Source organism: Monodon monoceros, unplaced genomic scaffold (genome assembly GCF_005190385.1).
Source record: "Monodon monoceros isolate NGI ecotype Baffin Bay Population unplaced genomic scaffold, NGI_Narwhal_1 Super_Scaffold_2, whole genome shotgun sequence".
NCBI classification, from domain to species: Eukaryota; Metazoa; Chordata; class Mammalia; order Artiodactyla; family Monodontidae; genus Monodon; species Monodon monoceros.
Window position 1 is genome coordinate 36,588,252 of NW_021703776.1, and position 15,695 is coordinate 36,603,946.

A 15,695-nucleotide genomic window follows, 5' to 3' on the forward strand; every position below is an offset into this window, starting at 1 on the left:
ACATCTCCTGGTTTTGAAAGAGTGACCTTATATAAATGGTGTCCTGTGGGGCCTGATGGTGCAGTCTCCCCTGGTCATTGTGCCCTCCTGTTGTGGTTGGGCCACAGTTGTTGCAGGCATGCTGAAACGGTGTGCTGGTTCTTGGCCTGGCTGGCTGAGAGGTCTGGCCACAACTGCTCCTGGCCTGCTGATGTGTGGGGCTGGCTTCTGAGAGCAGGAGCCACTTTGGAGGGGTGCTGGTGCTGACTGAGGCCAGCCACTGGGTGGGGTGGGGCAGCAGGTACTTTGGAGAAGCTAGCCGGGTTGGGTGGGTTGAGGAGGGCTGTTCCTCAGGGGAATACTGGGGTGGGGCACATGGGTTAACTAGGTTGATGAACAGTGGCAGAAATGGCAACGGCCTGGTAGGTAGAAGAGTTTGAAAAAAAAAAAGTTGCCTGCCACTGCTTCTGTCCCTAGAGAGAGTTCTACCAGATTTCTGCCCCTCCAGCACAAGCCCTGAAATTAGTCAGTAAATTTCCTTTGATAATACCTAGGCTCTTTTCAAGGCTCTGCCTCTGTGCTGGTACTCTGAGTGAGTTTGTGTTTGAGCCTTTCACGAGCAGTATCTTGATTTCTCACAGCCCTCTACCTCTCCCGGATGTGCGCCCCACTGGTTTTCAAAGGCAGATGTTATGGGGGCTCATCTTCCTGGTGCAGGCCCCTCGGGATGGGGAGTCCAACGTGGGGCTCAGACTCCTAGCTCCTCAGGGGGAACCTTCACGGTTGCGATATCCCTCCTGCTTATGGACAGCTGCACTGGGGGTGGGGGTTCTGATTAGACTGCATGTCTGCCCCTCTGCCCGTCCTTCCTGTCTTGATGTGGCCTTTTCTTTATAGCATTGGTTGTAGAAAGTCTGTTCTGCTAATCTTCAAGTCATTCTCAGAGACAGTCATTCTATATGTAGTTGTAGTTTTGGTGTTTCATGGGAGGGGTGAGCTCAGGATCTTCCTACTCTGCTATCTTGATCTGGACCCTCAGAAGAAGGCCTATGATGGTAATCTCTTGTTGCTTTCCCTGTTTCTAGTCATTCCATATTTAGTTAAATGTATTCTTTGTAACTGTAGTATTTAACATGCTTCCAGAATTCTCTAAAAATTCTTGTCTAACCAATTTTTAAATTTTATTCAAATATTTTCTACTGTATATTTTTTGTATAAGAAAAACCAGACTATTTGCCCATTCCTGAATATATGTTGAGCCTTTTCAGCATTTTTTTATCTAAAACAATTTCCTATCTACTTATTTGCTACAATAATGTTAATTATTTTAGGGCTACTTCAAGTGGGGTTTTTTTTGGTAGCCTCATAAACTTCAGTCTGAATTATTTTGCTCTTATGCATGGTCCTTGGCGTTATGTGCCTATAGAAATTTTGTGCTCATAAAGTTGTTTATGCTCATGTTTGGTCTTTCTATCTAGTTTGTAAACTCTTTTTTCCTCTAATTTTTTCTCCTAGCATGTAAAAGTCACATCTGGCAGAGATCTTCAGCAAATCATCTTAGAGCAATGCTACAATTTTGTTTGTGTGAATGTAAGTAGTTAATACAAATGATTGACAGCACTTGAGGATTTGTATAAATGTAATGTTTGACAAGTAGTTAGTTTTCTTGTTTCTTAAGTATTTGAATTTAAGATTTTGATAGGTGAGTTGTGTTATTCAATATGTATTTAGAAATTTTATTTTTGTCTTTTGAAATAGGGAAATAACATTTTCTAACAACCTAGTTCACGTAATGAGAAGAGGGTGATATTTCTTTAAACGGTATTTTCAAATTTCTGGTAAACAGTAGATAAGAAGATAGGTTTGAATTAATGAATTAAAAAAATTTTAATAGCTATAATCTTATCGGTATCCTTTAACATTGTTTGAAAATTTAAAATTAAGCTTGATAGATACTTTGAATGTTTAAATGTTTAAAACCTATCCATTTTTCTCCTTCAATGAACTCTTAAGTCATTTAAGAACTTCTTTTATTTTTCTGGTCTTTCAGGTTATGACCTCTGATTTTGAAGAAACCCAGAAATTACTGAATATGCTTGAAGAGAGTAATCTTTCCATTTTATATCCTGTTGTTGTTATTTCAGTAAGTGAATTAATGCAGACTTTTCAAACTTAGGCTTTGTTCCTTGAAATTCAACTTTTCTTTTTAACAAAATTTCATCCAACTGAAGAAATCCATCTAAACCCAAACGAAGAAACTCTTCTTGGTGGATTCTTGAACTCACTTTCTTGCTTTGAGTAATCTGACTGCAGGTCCTTATTATTTCAATTATTTGTTTGAACTGATAGGTTTTTCACCCTAGCAAAAATTGCATGTCTTTTCCTTCATTAGAATTTCAGAGGTTATTGCTGAGTTGACTTGTTGTTTGGATAATGTGAAAGAGCTTTATTTTAGTGTACTACCAGAATGCCATTAGAGAAGAAATCCCAAAGTTAAAAAACTGAGGGGCACAAATCAGATGGAAGAAAATACTCTTAGGTTGTTTCGTCTTCTCTGTTCCATGGACAGCAAAAGTAGAATGAGCGGACTTCCCTGGTGGCGCAGTGGTTGAGAATCCGCCTGCCAATGCAGGGGACGCGGGTTCGTGCCCCGGTCTGGGAAGATCGCACATGCTGCGGAGCGGCTTGCCCGTGAGCCATGGCCGCTGAGCCTGCGCGTCCGGAGCCTGTGCTCCGCAACGGGAGAGACCACGGCAGTGAGAGGCCCGCGCACCGCAAAAAAAAAAAAAAAAAAAGTAGAATGAGCAACAGATAAAAGAGAAGTCCTAGAAAAATGGCCCATGAAAGTTTTGGAGAGATCTTTTCTGTGAAAGCCTAAAAATGTATGTTTAGTACAGAATTCACTTGATTGGCCTTTTTAACTGTGCAGCAGAGGGGTATTTCAGAGGGCAAGACCAGGAAGTAACAAAACCAGAGCCCGGGACTGACAAACTAGCTGAGAAGAATCTGTTGTCAGCAGCATTTTGCCGTGGGAAGGCGTTCCAAACATGAAATTCTCAAAACAATTGCTTAGCAATTGTTGAATTCATAAAGCTCAGGCCTGTGCCATAGTGTGGGAATTAAATTCTTGTTAGGTGAGATTATTAATACAGAATAAAGAAAATTTGCACGAAAAATAAGTAGCTCTAGACTGGGCCATGCAAGTAGAAACAGATTAGCAACTGGGGGAAGTTTGATGATTTCACCTGCCTATTGTATTTGATTTTATGCCCTAGAGATGAGTTCCATGAGTGCTGCTGGTCATGGAAACCCAGATTCCTCATGTGAATGATTTTAACAGAAATATAGATGTTTTCATTGATATTTTTAGGAACAGCATGAAATGTTCCGAATGCTGAAGGGCTCTAAGTCTCCATAGGTTGGAGATAAATTCAGAGTTCTGTTTGGCTCCCTATTCATCGCTCCACGTTAACTTGCTTAGAAATCTCATTCACACCATGTCCCCTGATATTCTTCTGAAGAGGCAGAAGAGTACTGTAAAGAGAGCAAAGGCTTTGAATTCAGAATACATTGGTTCCTTGGTCAAGTTACTTAACTTTTCTGAGGCTTGCTTTCCTCCTTTTAGAAATGAGGCTAGTAGCCCTACTTGTTAAATCACTGTCAGGATTAAAATGAATGAATGTAAAATGTAGTTGATATTATAGTGCTGGGCCCTTGGCAGCCGTGCAATGTTAGTTTCATTTAATAGTCTAGCTCTTGCTCTTTCCAATTTGGATGAGATGAATCACAGCTTACTGATGCTGCTCTAATCTGATTCCTGAGCTTCAGTCCTACATTGTTCAGCATTTTATCAGGTACTTCCATTTGAGTACTTGACTATCTTCTCACACCTAGCATGTCAGATCTCTCCCAAAAGCACATTCCCCATCAGTTGACTTCTCTTAGTGGCAGTATAGTTGTGGCAGGCATGCAGGTGGGAATCTGTGTCATCAGTGAATTTTCCTTCTGCCCTTTTCCTCTGCTTCTCTTCACCAAATACACACACACACACACACACACACACACACACACACAGAGCATTTTTAAACTGTTAGTTCTTGTAGTTTATTGTTACTATTGTATCTCAAGTTCAGTCCTTTGCATTGCTTCCATAAATATTTGAATTTAGTTTTCTGTTGACTCCTGTAGAGTTCCATTTTACATATCCTAGTAAATGCCAGATTTTCATTCTTCTTTTTGGCTACCTAGTGTTCTGTATTAAACTAAGGGAAAAGATGGACAATCCTCTAGTTAGGAAGGAAGTGTCTACGAGAACTAGTTTTAGAATAGTATTATTATAAGTCAGTATACGCTAAGTCAATATGCTATAAAAACTGTAAAATGTTCACTTTAAACTGGAGAGTTGTCACTCTATAGTTAATACTTGTCTACCTGTTATTTTCCCATTACATAGGTAGAATCAGTGTGGTGATTATTAGGGTTATTATTAAACTTAATAGGAAAATGTCTCTAGAACATATCTGGAATCTGTATCCTTGGGGTGGAACAAATCACTGGAAAGGTAAAGAATACTGCCTTGTTGGATTGAGAGTCAAGTAAATTGTCTCTGGATTTTTTAATTGTCCTGTAAATGATTGTGTAAAGGCTTCATCTTTTTTTTCCTTCTGATGCTACTTTACCCCCAAATTGGCAAAAGGCCATTTCAGTTTCCCTGTCACTTAAAATTTGGCAGAATCATTCAAATATTCCCCAAATAAATAGTTGTGTGGAAAATATAGTGTAGAATAAAAGACTTAAAGTTGAGTCTAGATATCTGGGGACACAATTTTTACATTAGTTAAATGGGAACAATGCATACACATATAGTGTGTGGATATGAAAGTATGAATACATATGCAGACATATATACATATATATGTAATTGAAAAGATATTATGTGAATCAGATAGCTCTGAGGCTATGGTGTGTTTACTTTGCCTCTCTCTGAATTACTTCTCTAGAAGATTAAGCCAAGACAAAAAGGACCCTACCATGGGGGATTTTTTTTTTAAATAAGCCTTTTTAAAGCACTTTTAAATTCTGAGAAGAGTCTGTTCATTTGCTTCCCTCAACAGGTAGATTTTATTCATCAGAAAATAAATCCAAAGTGACATCCGAGTCATAGAAAAGTATCTCCATTTTTATTTTGGGATTATGTGATTCAATAGTTATTGAATGCATGTATTGTAAATGTTTACAGGCCTATTTTTTCTTGGCTGACATGTAGTACAGTGGCCCTTTTTCCTATGCCATGGTTTATCAACTTTGATTTTCAGTCCATCTGAAGAGAGGAAGGCTTGGTAGGAATCAGTCAGATGAAAAGGAAAATTGTGGTTGAGTAGGTGTTTGTGAGGGTTTTTTCAACTCAGAGGGTATTTAGTTAAGGCCCTCATTTGCAGTGTCATCATGTTTTACTGTACAAGGACAAATATTCAGAAGAAATGGGACTGAAAGTCAGTTTAGCTGGGGCGTTTGTTTGACGAAAACATTAGATCATGTTCTCAGTGCTAAAAAATTAATGTCAGGACTATTGACGAAGTATTGACAATATTGACAGTATTGACGAAGCCCACATATCTCTTCTATTATATTCTTATGTAGATACAGAAAAATATTTTGGAATACCCTGGTTAGCTGTCATTCAGTAGTCATTCAGAAGGTACGTGTGACTTTCAAGTTCATTCTGGAGTATTTACACCTTGGAGGGAGCTAACTACTAAAGGAATGGACGGTTAATGGTGCTGGGTTCTAGGTATTTAGGATACTTAGGTTTTAGTTCGGGTTCTGTAGGATTCTTGGTTGTTCAAAGATCAGAGATCAACTTCTCCCTGGATTTTATGAAAGCAAAATGGGTTAGGAAATACTTAATGCAGGAGGTTTTTGTTATCTAAGATAAACTGGCATAGTAGAGCCTACTGCTTTAAGATCCATGTAGAGAAAGGAACAAAATTTTAGCATGAGAAGTAGGACAAATAATTGGGATTTTATTTTAGAAGAACTAAGATATTTATTAAAATAATTTTATCTTCTGTTTTTAAAATTTAGGTTATGTTTGCAAAAATAAACTTTTTTGAATGATCTTGTAGACATTTATATGATAATATGTTGTGACATGCTTCATTTCAAGTGGTCATTTTTGCGAAAATATTTTTGGTTATTTTTAGTTTTGTAAGCAATATTCTTTATTACGACTTTGTTCAAAATACCTTTTTGGACTATCTATTTGGTCATCATTCTTATATTCTTTTTATGTATTTTAAGTAGTCTCATTTTGCCGGCTTCTTAATTCTTGATGATGTTGAATATGGTTTAAGGAATTTATCAATGTTAATTTGATCAACTTAAAAAATCTTCTGTTTTGGTAGGTATAACTTAATTGTAGTTATAATGAGTTATCAGAACTTTCCAAATTTCTGTAGTCAGCTGGAGACTGACGGATGATAGAATAGGTGCCAGCATTAAAGTGAGGAGAGATAGTTGGGTGGGGTCACTTTTTAAGTATTCTGTTTCTCAGTGCATCTGTGTGGCTTAGGATGACGTTTGTTATTGTATGCAATCTTTCAACTGTGAGCCTTTGGGAACACATATTTGGATAGCAATCACACCTTGTACTAGACTAGTCTCTACTTGAAAGAAAAAAAGAAGCCTTTTTAAAACTGGAAACTGGTTGGCATGAAGGAATTTTAAAAATTTAGATCACTTTGTGTTTTTTTAACAAGAAAAACCTTATAAACATTAAAGGCCAATGCTTTCTTTCGTAAAGTTGTATAAGAATTATGTTTAAGAATCCTTTTCAGATGTGATTTTTGATGCTGTTTAGTCTATCACGTAAGTTATCAAGGAGCCAAGTTTTTATCCCGAGTTGACTGAAGTTTTTGTTAGCCTGTCTTTCTTGTGGTTACCAGGGGGTGTATAGTACTGCTAGCACCTTTTCCAGATTGCAGCAAGAGGGTCATCTGAAAGCTCTTTTGGAATCAACTGATACAATAACTATCAACATGGGACATGTTCAGTTTTCTATTTTCTACTATTTTCTATTATTTGTTTTTTTCACTACTTAAGTAATGATAAACAAATATTTTTGTTCACTACTTAAGTAATGATAAACAAATATTTAGAAAAGACAATATTTGAGATCTATTAGAATAGTAAAAGGTAAATTCATAAAGTTTCTGATATAAAAATCACTCCAAAAAAACCCCATAGGCTTCTATTTAAATTGTACAAGACACAAAGGTGTTAAGAGTCTGAATTGTAGGTTGTCTTTTCTTAGAAATTAATGATCAGAGAAGTGTTTTTTCCCCGGTAATGGAGGAGATTTTCAGAAGACAAAGCTAAGTGTAGCTGTTTTCAATCCAAGATTATCTAAAATCAAATGTAAAACTGTCAAAAAATACTTTCCAGGTCCAGAAAATAAAATAGAGATTCTACTTTTTTTGGATTTGGCAAGATTTCCACAAAATATTCTTTAGTACTACTATCAGATGAGATAATGGAGAGTATATTCTTACTTATTCAGTGAGCATAGCTGATTCATATAATAGGCACCAAAAGTTTAATTTTTAAAAGCAGAAAGAAATTGGCCACAAATTTAAGTGGAAGTTAAAAGCTGAGAAATGAAGCAGATTCTTTAATTTTACTTGATAAAATAGTTTATCACTTTCCACAGCAAAATAATTTTACAGTAATTATCTGGATAATTGTCCAAGAGCTCTAATTTCCCCTGACAATGTAGACAATAATTTTATTGGTGCTTTAGGAGAGATAGGAATCTTTTCATGAATTTACTTAAGCAAAAAACAGAAATTCCCATATGGAATTTTAATGCTTTGAAAAACATAAATAAACCTTCAAAAGTGCCTAATTTAGTTCTAGTTACAGGAAAGTAGTTTATTGACATAATAGATCAGAATACATGATCTTTAAAATACTTCAAAATGTTTAATATTTGAACATGTCAGCAAATAAAAAAAATGGAAAACCACCATCAATTGACACTTGATACATTCACATCTGGGGAAACTGTCACAGAGATGTAAATTGTTTCCAGAAGGTTCCACACTCACCAGTGGCAGAGCCAGGAACAGAATCAATCCAATGTGCAGTTTATCATATACACTTGTTACTCTTATGCTCTCATGAATGTGTTAGATAATAAGATGGAAAGAGATTAAAAATACACATATACATATATATATGTGTTTAAAATTTCTTCCTAATAAAGAACAAATGACAATTGGAAAAACACATTGATTCCTCCTTTTAAGTGCTAATGGTTTCTTTCTTTAGCTTCACAGGGTACTGAGCCTTTATTGAACTTAAGTTATAAAAATCTGTGGTCCTGTTAAATTTCTTAACAGAACCCAGCATGTGTATTTTTCACTTTAACTTCTTGTTCTATACATTTCATTCTGTTAACCTTATTACTACTGGACTAAGAAAGTGTGTTTTTAAGGCAAAATTTCTTATAAGACCAAAAAAGAGAGCGCTTCCTATCGTAATTCTTACTGCTTCCATATTGGGTTTACTCTTTATGGGGCACAGTTTACCTTAGAACAATATTGGTTTGAACTGCGCAGGTCCACTTATAGGCAGATTTTTTTTAGTAGTAAATACTATAGTACTACAGGATCCTAGTTGGTTGAATCCACAGATGCTGAGGAACTGTGGGATGGAGGAGGAATCGTGTATTCGGAGGGCTGACCGTAAGTTATGCGTGGATTTTCAGCTGTGCAAAGAGTTGGTGCCCCTAACCCCCCATATTGTTCAAGGGTCAACTATGAATGTTTCAGGTCCTAGTTTATTTACATTTATTTTTGAATGGATATTTTGTGTGTGTGTGTGTGTGTGTGTGTGTGTGTATGTGTATGTGAGTGTTTAATAGCCAATGAATGACCAAGGGATTAGGCCCCATTCCCTCTTCTGTTCCTATCTCAACCATGTTGCTATTGTAGCCTTATGGATACCTTGATTTTTCCCTTAGAAAATTATAACTTTATTATATGTTAAACGTCTGTGATGTCATCACTTAAGATACTTTAAAGTTCTCTCTTTCATGTTTGTACACAGCTTCAGTGGCAGAAATGCAATCACTTCCACAAAATTCTACAAATGTTTTTATTTGTTTTCTTCTCATATAGTAAGTCTCAGGTATTTCCTGCCTAAATCAGTAACAAAATCTAAGTAAATATTGGTTTAAAATACCTTTGGAACCTTTTTGCCCTTTTAGTCACTAAGGGATTCATATCTAACACAAAGATGAGGAATGATGAAGTCATTCTTGTAGGAGGTGTTGAGTAGAAAGAATTGACTGCTTTTTTAAGTTTTAGGAGATCTTTGCTTCTGGCTAAATGGTTACTAGAAAGTTTGTGTTGTGGGATATAGAAATTCCCTAAGATTAATTGCGATGGACGTGTAACTGATGATGTGTAAAGAACTGATTCTCATAGGACATACCTTCTGGTACTCTTTCTTTTAATGAATAAAGGTTATTTATTTTCAGATAGAATGATGTTCTAATGGGTGTACAAATAGAATGAATTCCAGAGAACTTTTTCTCTGTTTTCAGAATAATTTTTTTTTCTTGATTAAGCATGGAGTTTGGAATCACTAATTTTCTATTTTAAGTAGTTTACTAAACTTGGCCAGATGAACAAAGTTGTTTGTGAATTTATTTGCCAGTGCTGTCCTAGCAAATCAGTTTATAAAATTTAACATGAATAGGAGGCAAAATAAATGAAAATAGCCTCCTTTGTTAAGTGGCTTACATGAATTTTAGCCCTAGAAAAGGAAATAAACAATTGGTTTGGTCATTCCGTTTTTAAAAATTATGTCGGGATTTCCTTTATTAGATTTCTTTTGTGCACTGGATTCTGTTTTAAACAGTGGAAATGGCCCTTAGCTTAATTATGTCATGCTATTTCTTTACAAAGATGGGACTAAATATATTTTCAGTACCGTTTATTATTTTAAAATTACATGTTATACTTCTATAATTTATTAGAAATATATATGTTAATATGAACATAGCTAAGCCTGACTTTGTTTATAATATCTAAAAGGATTTTACTTCATGGAGAAAACAAAATTCTATTTTTGTAAAGGAGGTGTTGAATAGAAAGAATTGGCTATTTAACGTTTTAGGAGATCTTTGGCAAGTAAGGATGTGAACCTGGAGTGGGATTCAAGGTATAGGTACTAGGTGTGTGCAAGTAACACACCTGCTAACCTTGTCAAGTTATTTCCTTGTCTCTGAACTTTAGGTCAGAATTTTTATCTGTAAAAGAGCAGGATGTTCTTGATTGCATCTAAGTAGCTTCTCTTTCTAAAAATATTGTCTATACTACAAAATTTTGTGATGTCTTTTTACTTTTATATGATCCACGACGGATGTCTTTTACATAAAGATGTAGTAGAGCAATTTAGATGATTACAGTCATGTTCAGTATGAATCAGGTGGTAGGATATTCCTTTTTTGAGCAATTTTTGACAACTTTCTGTACTTTAATCCTTATCACAAGACTCGTGGGATTTAAAAAATTGTTTCTCTTGTGTTTACCTCTTTCTTATTTATCCTCCTCTTTCATAGGCTGGGTTTTATTGCGTCAAGTCTAGCTCTTCCCTTTTTGCATTTATCCCTTTTTTTCTCTCTAACAACAGTTGCAAGATTAATTTTTCTCCCATCTCCCAAGAAATCTATCCTTCCATGTGTAGCCAGGTCCTGCCTTCTGAAAATGATTTATTAATCATTTAAACTCACACCAATGCTGTTTCTTACTAATTCATCTTAAACTTACTTTAGGTGCTGTCTAGTTAGCACTTTACAGGGAACTATCCTAGTCTCTTCATTATCTAATTAATTGCTTAATATAAATTCATACAGCATTTACTGAACATCTGTGTGTCAGGTATTTTGACATACATGTAGCCTATTTCATAATGTAATACATTTTTAAACTACATCTTACTTTAGAAGAATGAGGCGTTTCCATATGTGCTAATTTTCCAGATTTTCATATCTTGATCTGAAGTAAGGAAATAATTTTATTTAGCTAATTTTGTTTTTGTAAATGAAGATTCTTAATAATATGAGCTTAATTAAAAGACGAGAAGTGACGCAGTGGTTGGGAGGTCACAGGACTCTGGTCACTATCTGTCCCTTCTTTCCATCACCCTAAGGTAAGAACTGTAATTAGGTCTGTTTGAGAAAGGGGCAATTTAGCCTGGAATAGAATATCAGGATAGATCTTCTTAAGTATAAGGGAGAAAGCTGAAATTTGGAAGGCTGAGTGGGGTCTGAGTCTATGAGGAGTAAGAGGAATAGCATTTCTATTTGGAAAGAGTAGCACATAGGATGGTTAGAACTGGAAAGAGCCAGTGTATCTGAAACAGAGAACGAGTCACACATTGGGGAGAGTTAAGGTGAGAACTGCACAGGTCTAGGTCAAGGTGGGCCTTCGAAGTTTGAACTCTATAAAGGAGTACTGCACAGTAGAAATTGATGTTGATCAGCTTTGCATTTTACACATCATTCTGGATGCAACACAGAGAATGGACTAAAGCGATCCAGAGGGATTCCTTGATGCATTTGATTTCATTTAGAGGCTATTGCAGTAGTCTAAGAAATAATGGTGGTGGCTAGGACCAGGGTAGTTTTATAGTGAATGTGCAGAAATGGCTAGAACCAAGATATATTTAAGAGATAGAAGTACCAAGATTTAGTGCTTCATTTAATAAGAGAGGAAGCATAATCCCTGATTTTATGTTTTGTGCAATTGGGTGCATAATAGCAAAGTAGGCGACATTAGAGAAGGATCTTTATGGTTTGTTTCTGAAAGCTGAATAGGCAGATGATAGTCGTGAACTTGTTGGCAGAAATAATTAGAAAGATTTCACTCATATGCAAAAGCTTTCTAGGCGTTTGTGTGTTGGTGTTTTATGTGTGTGTGTGTTTGAACAGAAGTTTTTATCCTAACACCTATACTTGGAAAGGCAAGTTACATGCCTCCAAGGCCTCCTTAATAATTGAATTTTAATAGAATTCCAGGTATAAGCACAATTTAAAATACCTTTCATATTATACTGCTTTTGCCAAGTTACATAGTGTTTGTATGATGGATCATGTTTTTTTACAAAATTTTCTCTGTGCTAATGCTACACATTCTGAGAAAAAACAAAAACAGTAAAACAAATCTTGTCCATGGTTTGAGTCATTAGCAGACAGGAAGATGGTAAGAATATTCCAAGCCTAAGCACTAGTCCCTTAGGATAAAAACCTATAGCTACCTAAAAATAGATTACTTAGGCAGTTTTCTGGAAACTCAACTTTCTTTTATTGAAAGAATGGAAAGGTGATGGAATTAGTGCAAAAAGCTTCTTGTTCCAAACATCCTTTGGCTTGAACCCTACTTGCCATAAGTTTATATGTGACACTTTTGAAAAGTATAGCATGATTCAGTTTTCCAGGCACCACAGGTTTTATTTTATGGGATTTTGAAGTTTATACTTATTCTACTCAAATGCTGGGACACTTTATTCACTGGTACCTGCTAAGGTAGAATGCAACAGGTGTTGCCAAGACAATCCTAGTGTCAGTAGTGGAAAATTCTTATTTAGGAATGACAGGACTGTTAAGTCTGCCTGTCTCTTCTGAGTACTCCAAGTATTATACCCATTTCTAGGTCATTTGAGAAAGAACTATAAATGTCTTCTGAAAAAATTCAATGTGTTTATGGTAATAACTGAGTTCTAGGATTTTTGCTCAACCAATGAAAATATAACTGATCTTCTGTTTCTTGTTCTTCCCATTTGTAAGAAATGCAGCTCTCATGACATTTATAATTCTCAGAACCCCACCCCAACCCCAAATGTGGCCTGCTAATGCATATTATTAGTATAATTATGTTAATGTTAGTAATAACAGACATTCATTGAATGTTTGACATAATGAGTCACTATCCTTTTCTTTTAAAGTAAATAATCCCATTTAATCCTCAGAGCAATCCTAAGAGTTGATTATCATAGATGCTGTTATCCTCAGTTCAAGAATAAGCGCTGTGCTCATTTCACTTTATCACATGACATTGATGAGGGATGTCAATACTTGCCCTTTTCAAGTAACAATAGATTGTTGAAGAAGAGTCTGAAAAATCGTTTAGTAGAATGCTCTCATTTTACAAGAGATAATTGAGGCCGTTTTCTCTCCCTGGATCTGAGATAAATCTTTTATATTAGGGGTGTCAAATTGTTCTTGTAGAGGGCCAGATAATGCATACTTTAGACTTCATCGACCATATGGTCTTGGTCGCAACTATTCCACTCTGCTATAGTGCAAAAGCAGCCATAGACAAGATGTCAAAGAACGTGCGTGGCTGTGTTTCTATAAAACTTCATTCACAGAAAACAGGCAGGAGGCTGGATTGACATCATGGGCCATAGGTTCTCGAACTTTGGCTTAAATTTTCAATCCGAAATGATCTATTTGCCGCAGTTACTTAGTACCTTTACTAAAATATCTGTTAGACATTCTTTAATAGACGTATACTCTCTGGGTCATCAGTCTCATGATTTGAAGTATTGCTTGTGTGCCAATTCCTACATTTTTACATCCAATTTTCATTATTCCTGTGTTTTGACAGGAATGTTTAAGTGCATGAAGTTTAAAGAGTTTGTAATCATCTTCTTCCTTACAAGAACCGTCCCTCCCAAAAGTGTCTCTTTTGTTTTCAGTTTTGACCTCATCACAGCCACTATAACAGGTTTTGCTAATTGCAAATCTACTATGTTACTCTCATTGTCAGGAAGGGAAAAATTTTCCTCTACCCCTCTAAGTTCTTTTGGCTGGTCTAATAATTGATACAAGGCAGATTAACAGGAGAAAAAAAAATTAATTTTGTATGTGCAAAGGTACCCAAGAGTAATCAAAGCAGCCTGTTGATATACCCTTTCAGACAAAGAAACTTAGGCTTCAATACTAATTAGTGAAGAAACTAAGCAGAGTGTGTTTACACAGACTTCTTGGCCCTGAATTCCCTGTCTCTGGCCGTAAGAATGTCTGTTTACCTCCTGGTACAGGGAGGGTGGCTTCCACATGGAAACTTATTTCCTGCTTTCGGTGGGACATAAAGGAGGCTCAGAGTGTCCTTGTACCCACTGTTTCTCAAGTAACTTTAATTCAAAACAATCAGTATGTCAAAGTGGTATATTTGGGGGTGGCCTGCCCTGAACCCTGTCATTATTTAAACCTTCTAGACACTCCTCATCCCCTCCTGGACAAAGCTCAGTCAGATCATAAAGCCTTGGGCTGTTCTGGCTCTTGCTTAATTTTATCATCCTTATTCTTCTTTCTTCACTGAGCAATTTGCCCTCTGGTAATACTGAACCACTATAGTTCTGCACATGTACTGTGTTACCTGACACATCTGTGTTTACTCTGGTGAGTTTTTCTACCTGAGACTCCATTCTTCTAGTGCTTGCTTGCTTGACTCCTATTATTCTTAAAGTATGAGTGACAATATTTTGTCTTGGAATCCTTCCTTTACATTCGTGTGCTCAGAGTCTTTTCCCCTTTTTCAAGATAGCTTGTGTAGGCGTTCAGAAATGTTTATTGACTTGAATTTGCCTTGACATTTTCACTTACAAGTGTAGGTACATTAAAACAGAATCAGTTATTCTTAGAAATTCAGAGTGTTATAATGGACTTTTGTAGTGGTTTGCCCCAATGCATAGAGTGTCTTTACTTGTGAACCCCAAAAATACCTGTTTTTTAAAAAAATCAGAAAATGCTGATCTAAATGGCCTGCAGACAACCTTAATAATAATAGCAGTAATACATTTTATCATGTAAGATGAAATTTTGACAAGTCACTAAAATATGGAAAGATTAGATACTAAACTCAGTGAAGAATCACACACCTGTGTTTTGTAACTTCTTCAGTGATTTGTTTTCTCTGACAGTTTTTCTCAGAGTTTTCTCAAACAGAAAAATAAGTAAATAAATAAATACAGAGTTAAATGGTTCAGCTAATAGTAGCTAAACAAATCAGTGCTTCATATTGTGATTGCTTTTAACTTTTGGTTCTAAAATTTGTTACAGACGATACAGATGTTACTTAAGTTAATTGTAGTTGTACATAATGCTTCAGATAATTGTATTAATTGTATTAATAGCAGAATACAACAGTGGCAGTGTTATGTCCTTAGAGTCAATCTTGTGAAATAATCTGAAAAATGTTCATTTTATGATTTTTTTACATGTTTTAAAGTAATACTTGGTTTTTCTATTGACTGTTTAAAATATGAAGTTCTCAAGTCCCTCCCATCAGGAAGCTTGCCCAAGTCTCTTAGATAGCCTCATCCACCAGAGGGCAGACAGCAGAAGCAAGAAAAACTACCATTCTGCAGCCTGTGGAGCAAAAACCACATTCACAGGAAGATAGACAAATGAAAAGGCAGAGGACTATGTACCAGATGAAGGAACAAGATAAAACCCCAGAAAAACAACTAAATGAAGTGGAGATAGGCAACCTTCCAGAAAAAGAATTCAGAATAATGATAGTGAAGATGATCCAGGACCTCGGAAAAACAATGGAGGCAAAGATCGAGAAGATGCAAGAAATGTTTAACAAAGACCTAGAAGAATTAAAGAACAAACAAACAGAGATGAACAATACAATAAC

At 35.9% G+C, this 15,695-nt stretch overlaps 1 protein-coding gene across 3 annotated transcripts in view; it reads left to right on the plus strand.

The window, feature by feature from the left end:
• CRPPA (CDP-L-ribitol pyrophosphorylase A) overlaps positions 1–15,695 on the plus strand; it is a 299,083-nt gene that overhangs the window by 150,532 nt on the left and 132,856 nt on the right. For 2 of the 3 annotated variants that reach the window (XM_029234261.1, XM_029234262.1), the window contains exons 7-8: positions 1,495–1,569; positions 2,030–2,122. The exons of the other annotated variant lie outside the window; for it this stretch is intronic. In XM_029234261.1, coding sequence (XP_029090094.1) covers positions 1,495–1,569; positions 2,030–2,122 — 168 coding nt within the window. The remainder of the gene's footprint in view (positions 1–1,494; positions 1,570–2,029; positions 2,123–15,695) is intronic. 3 annotated transcript variants of the gene reach the window in all.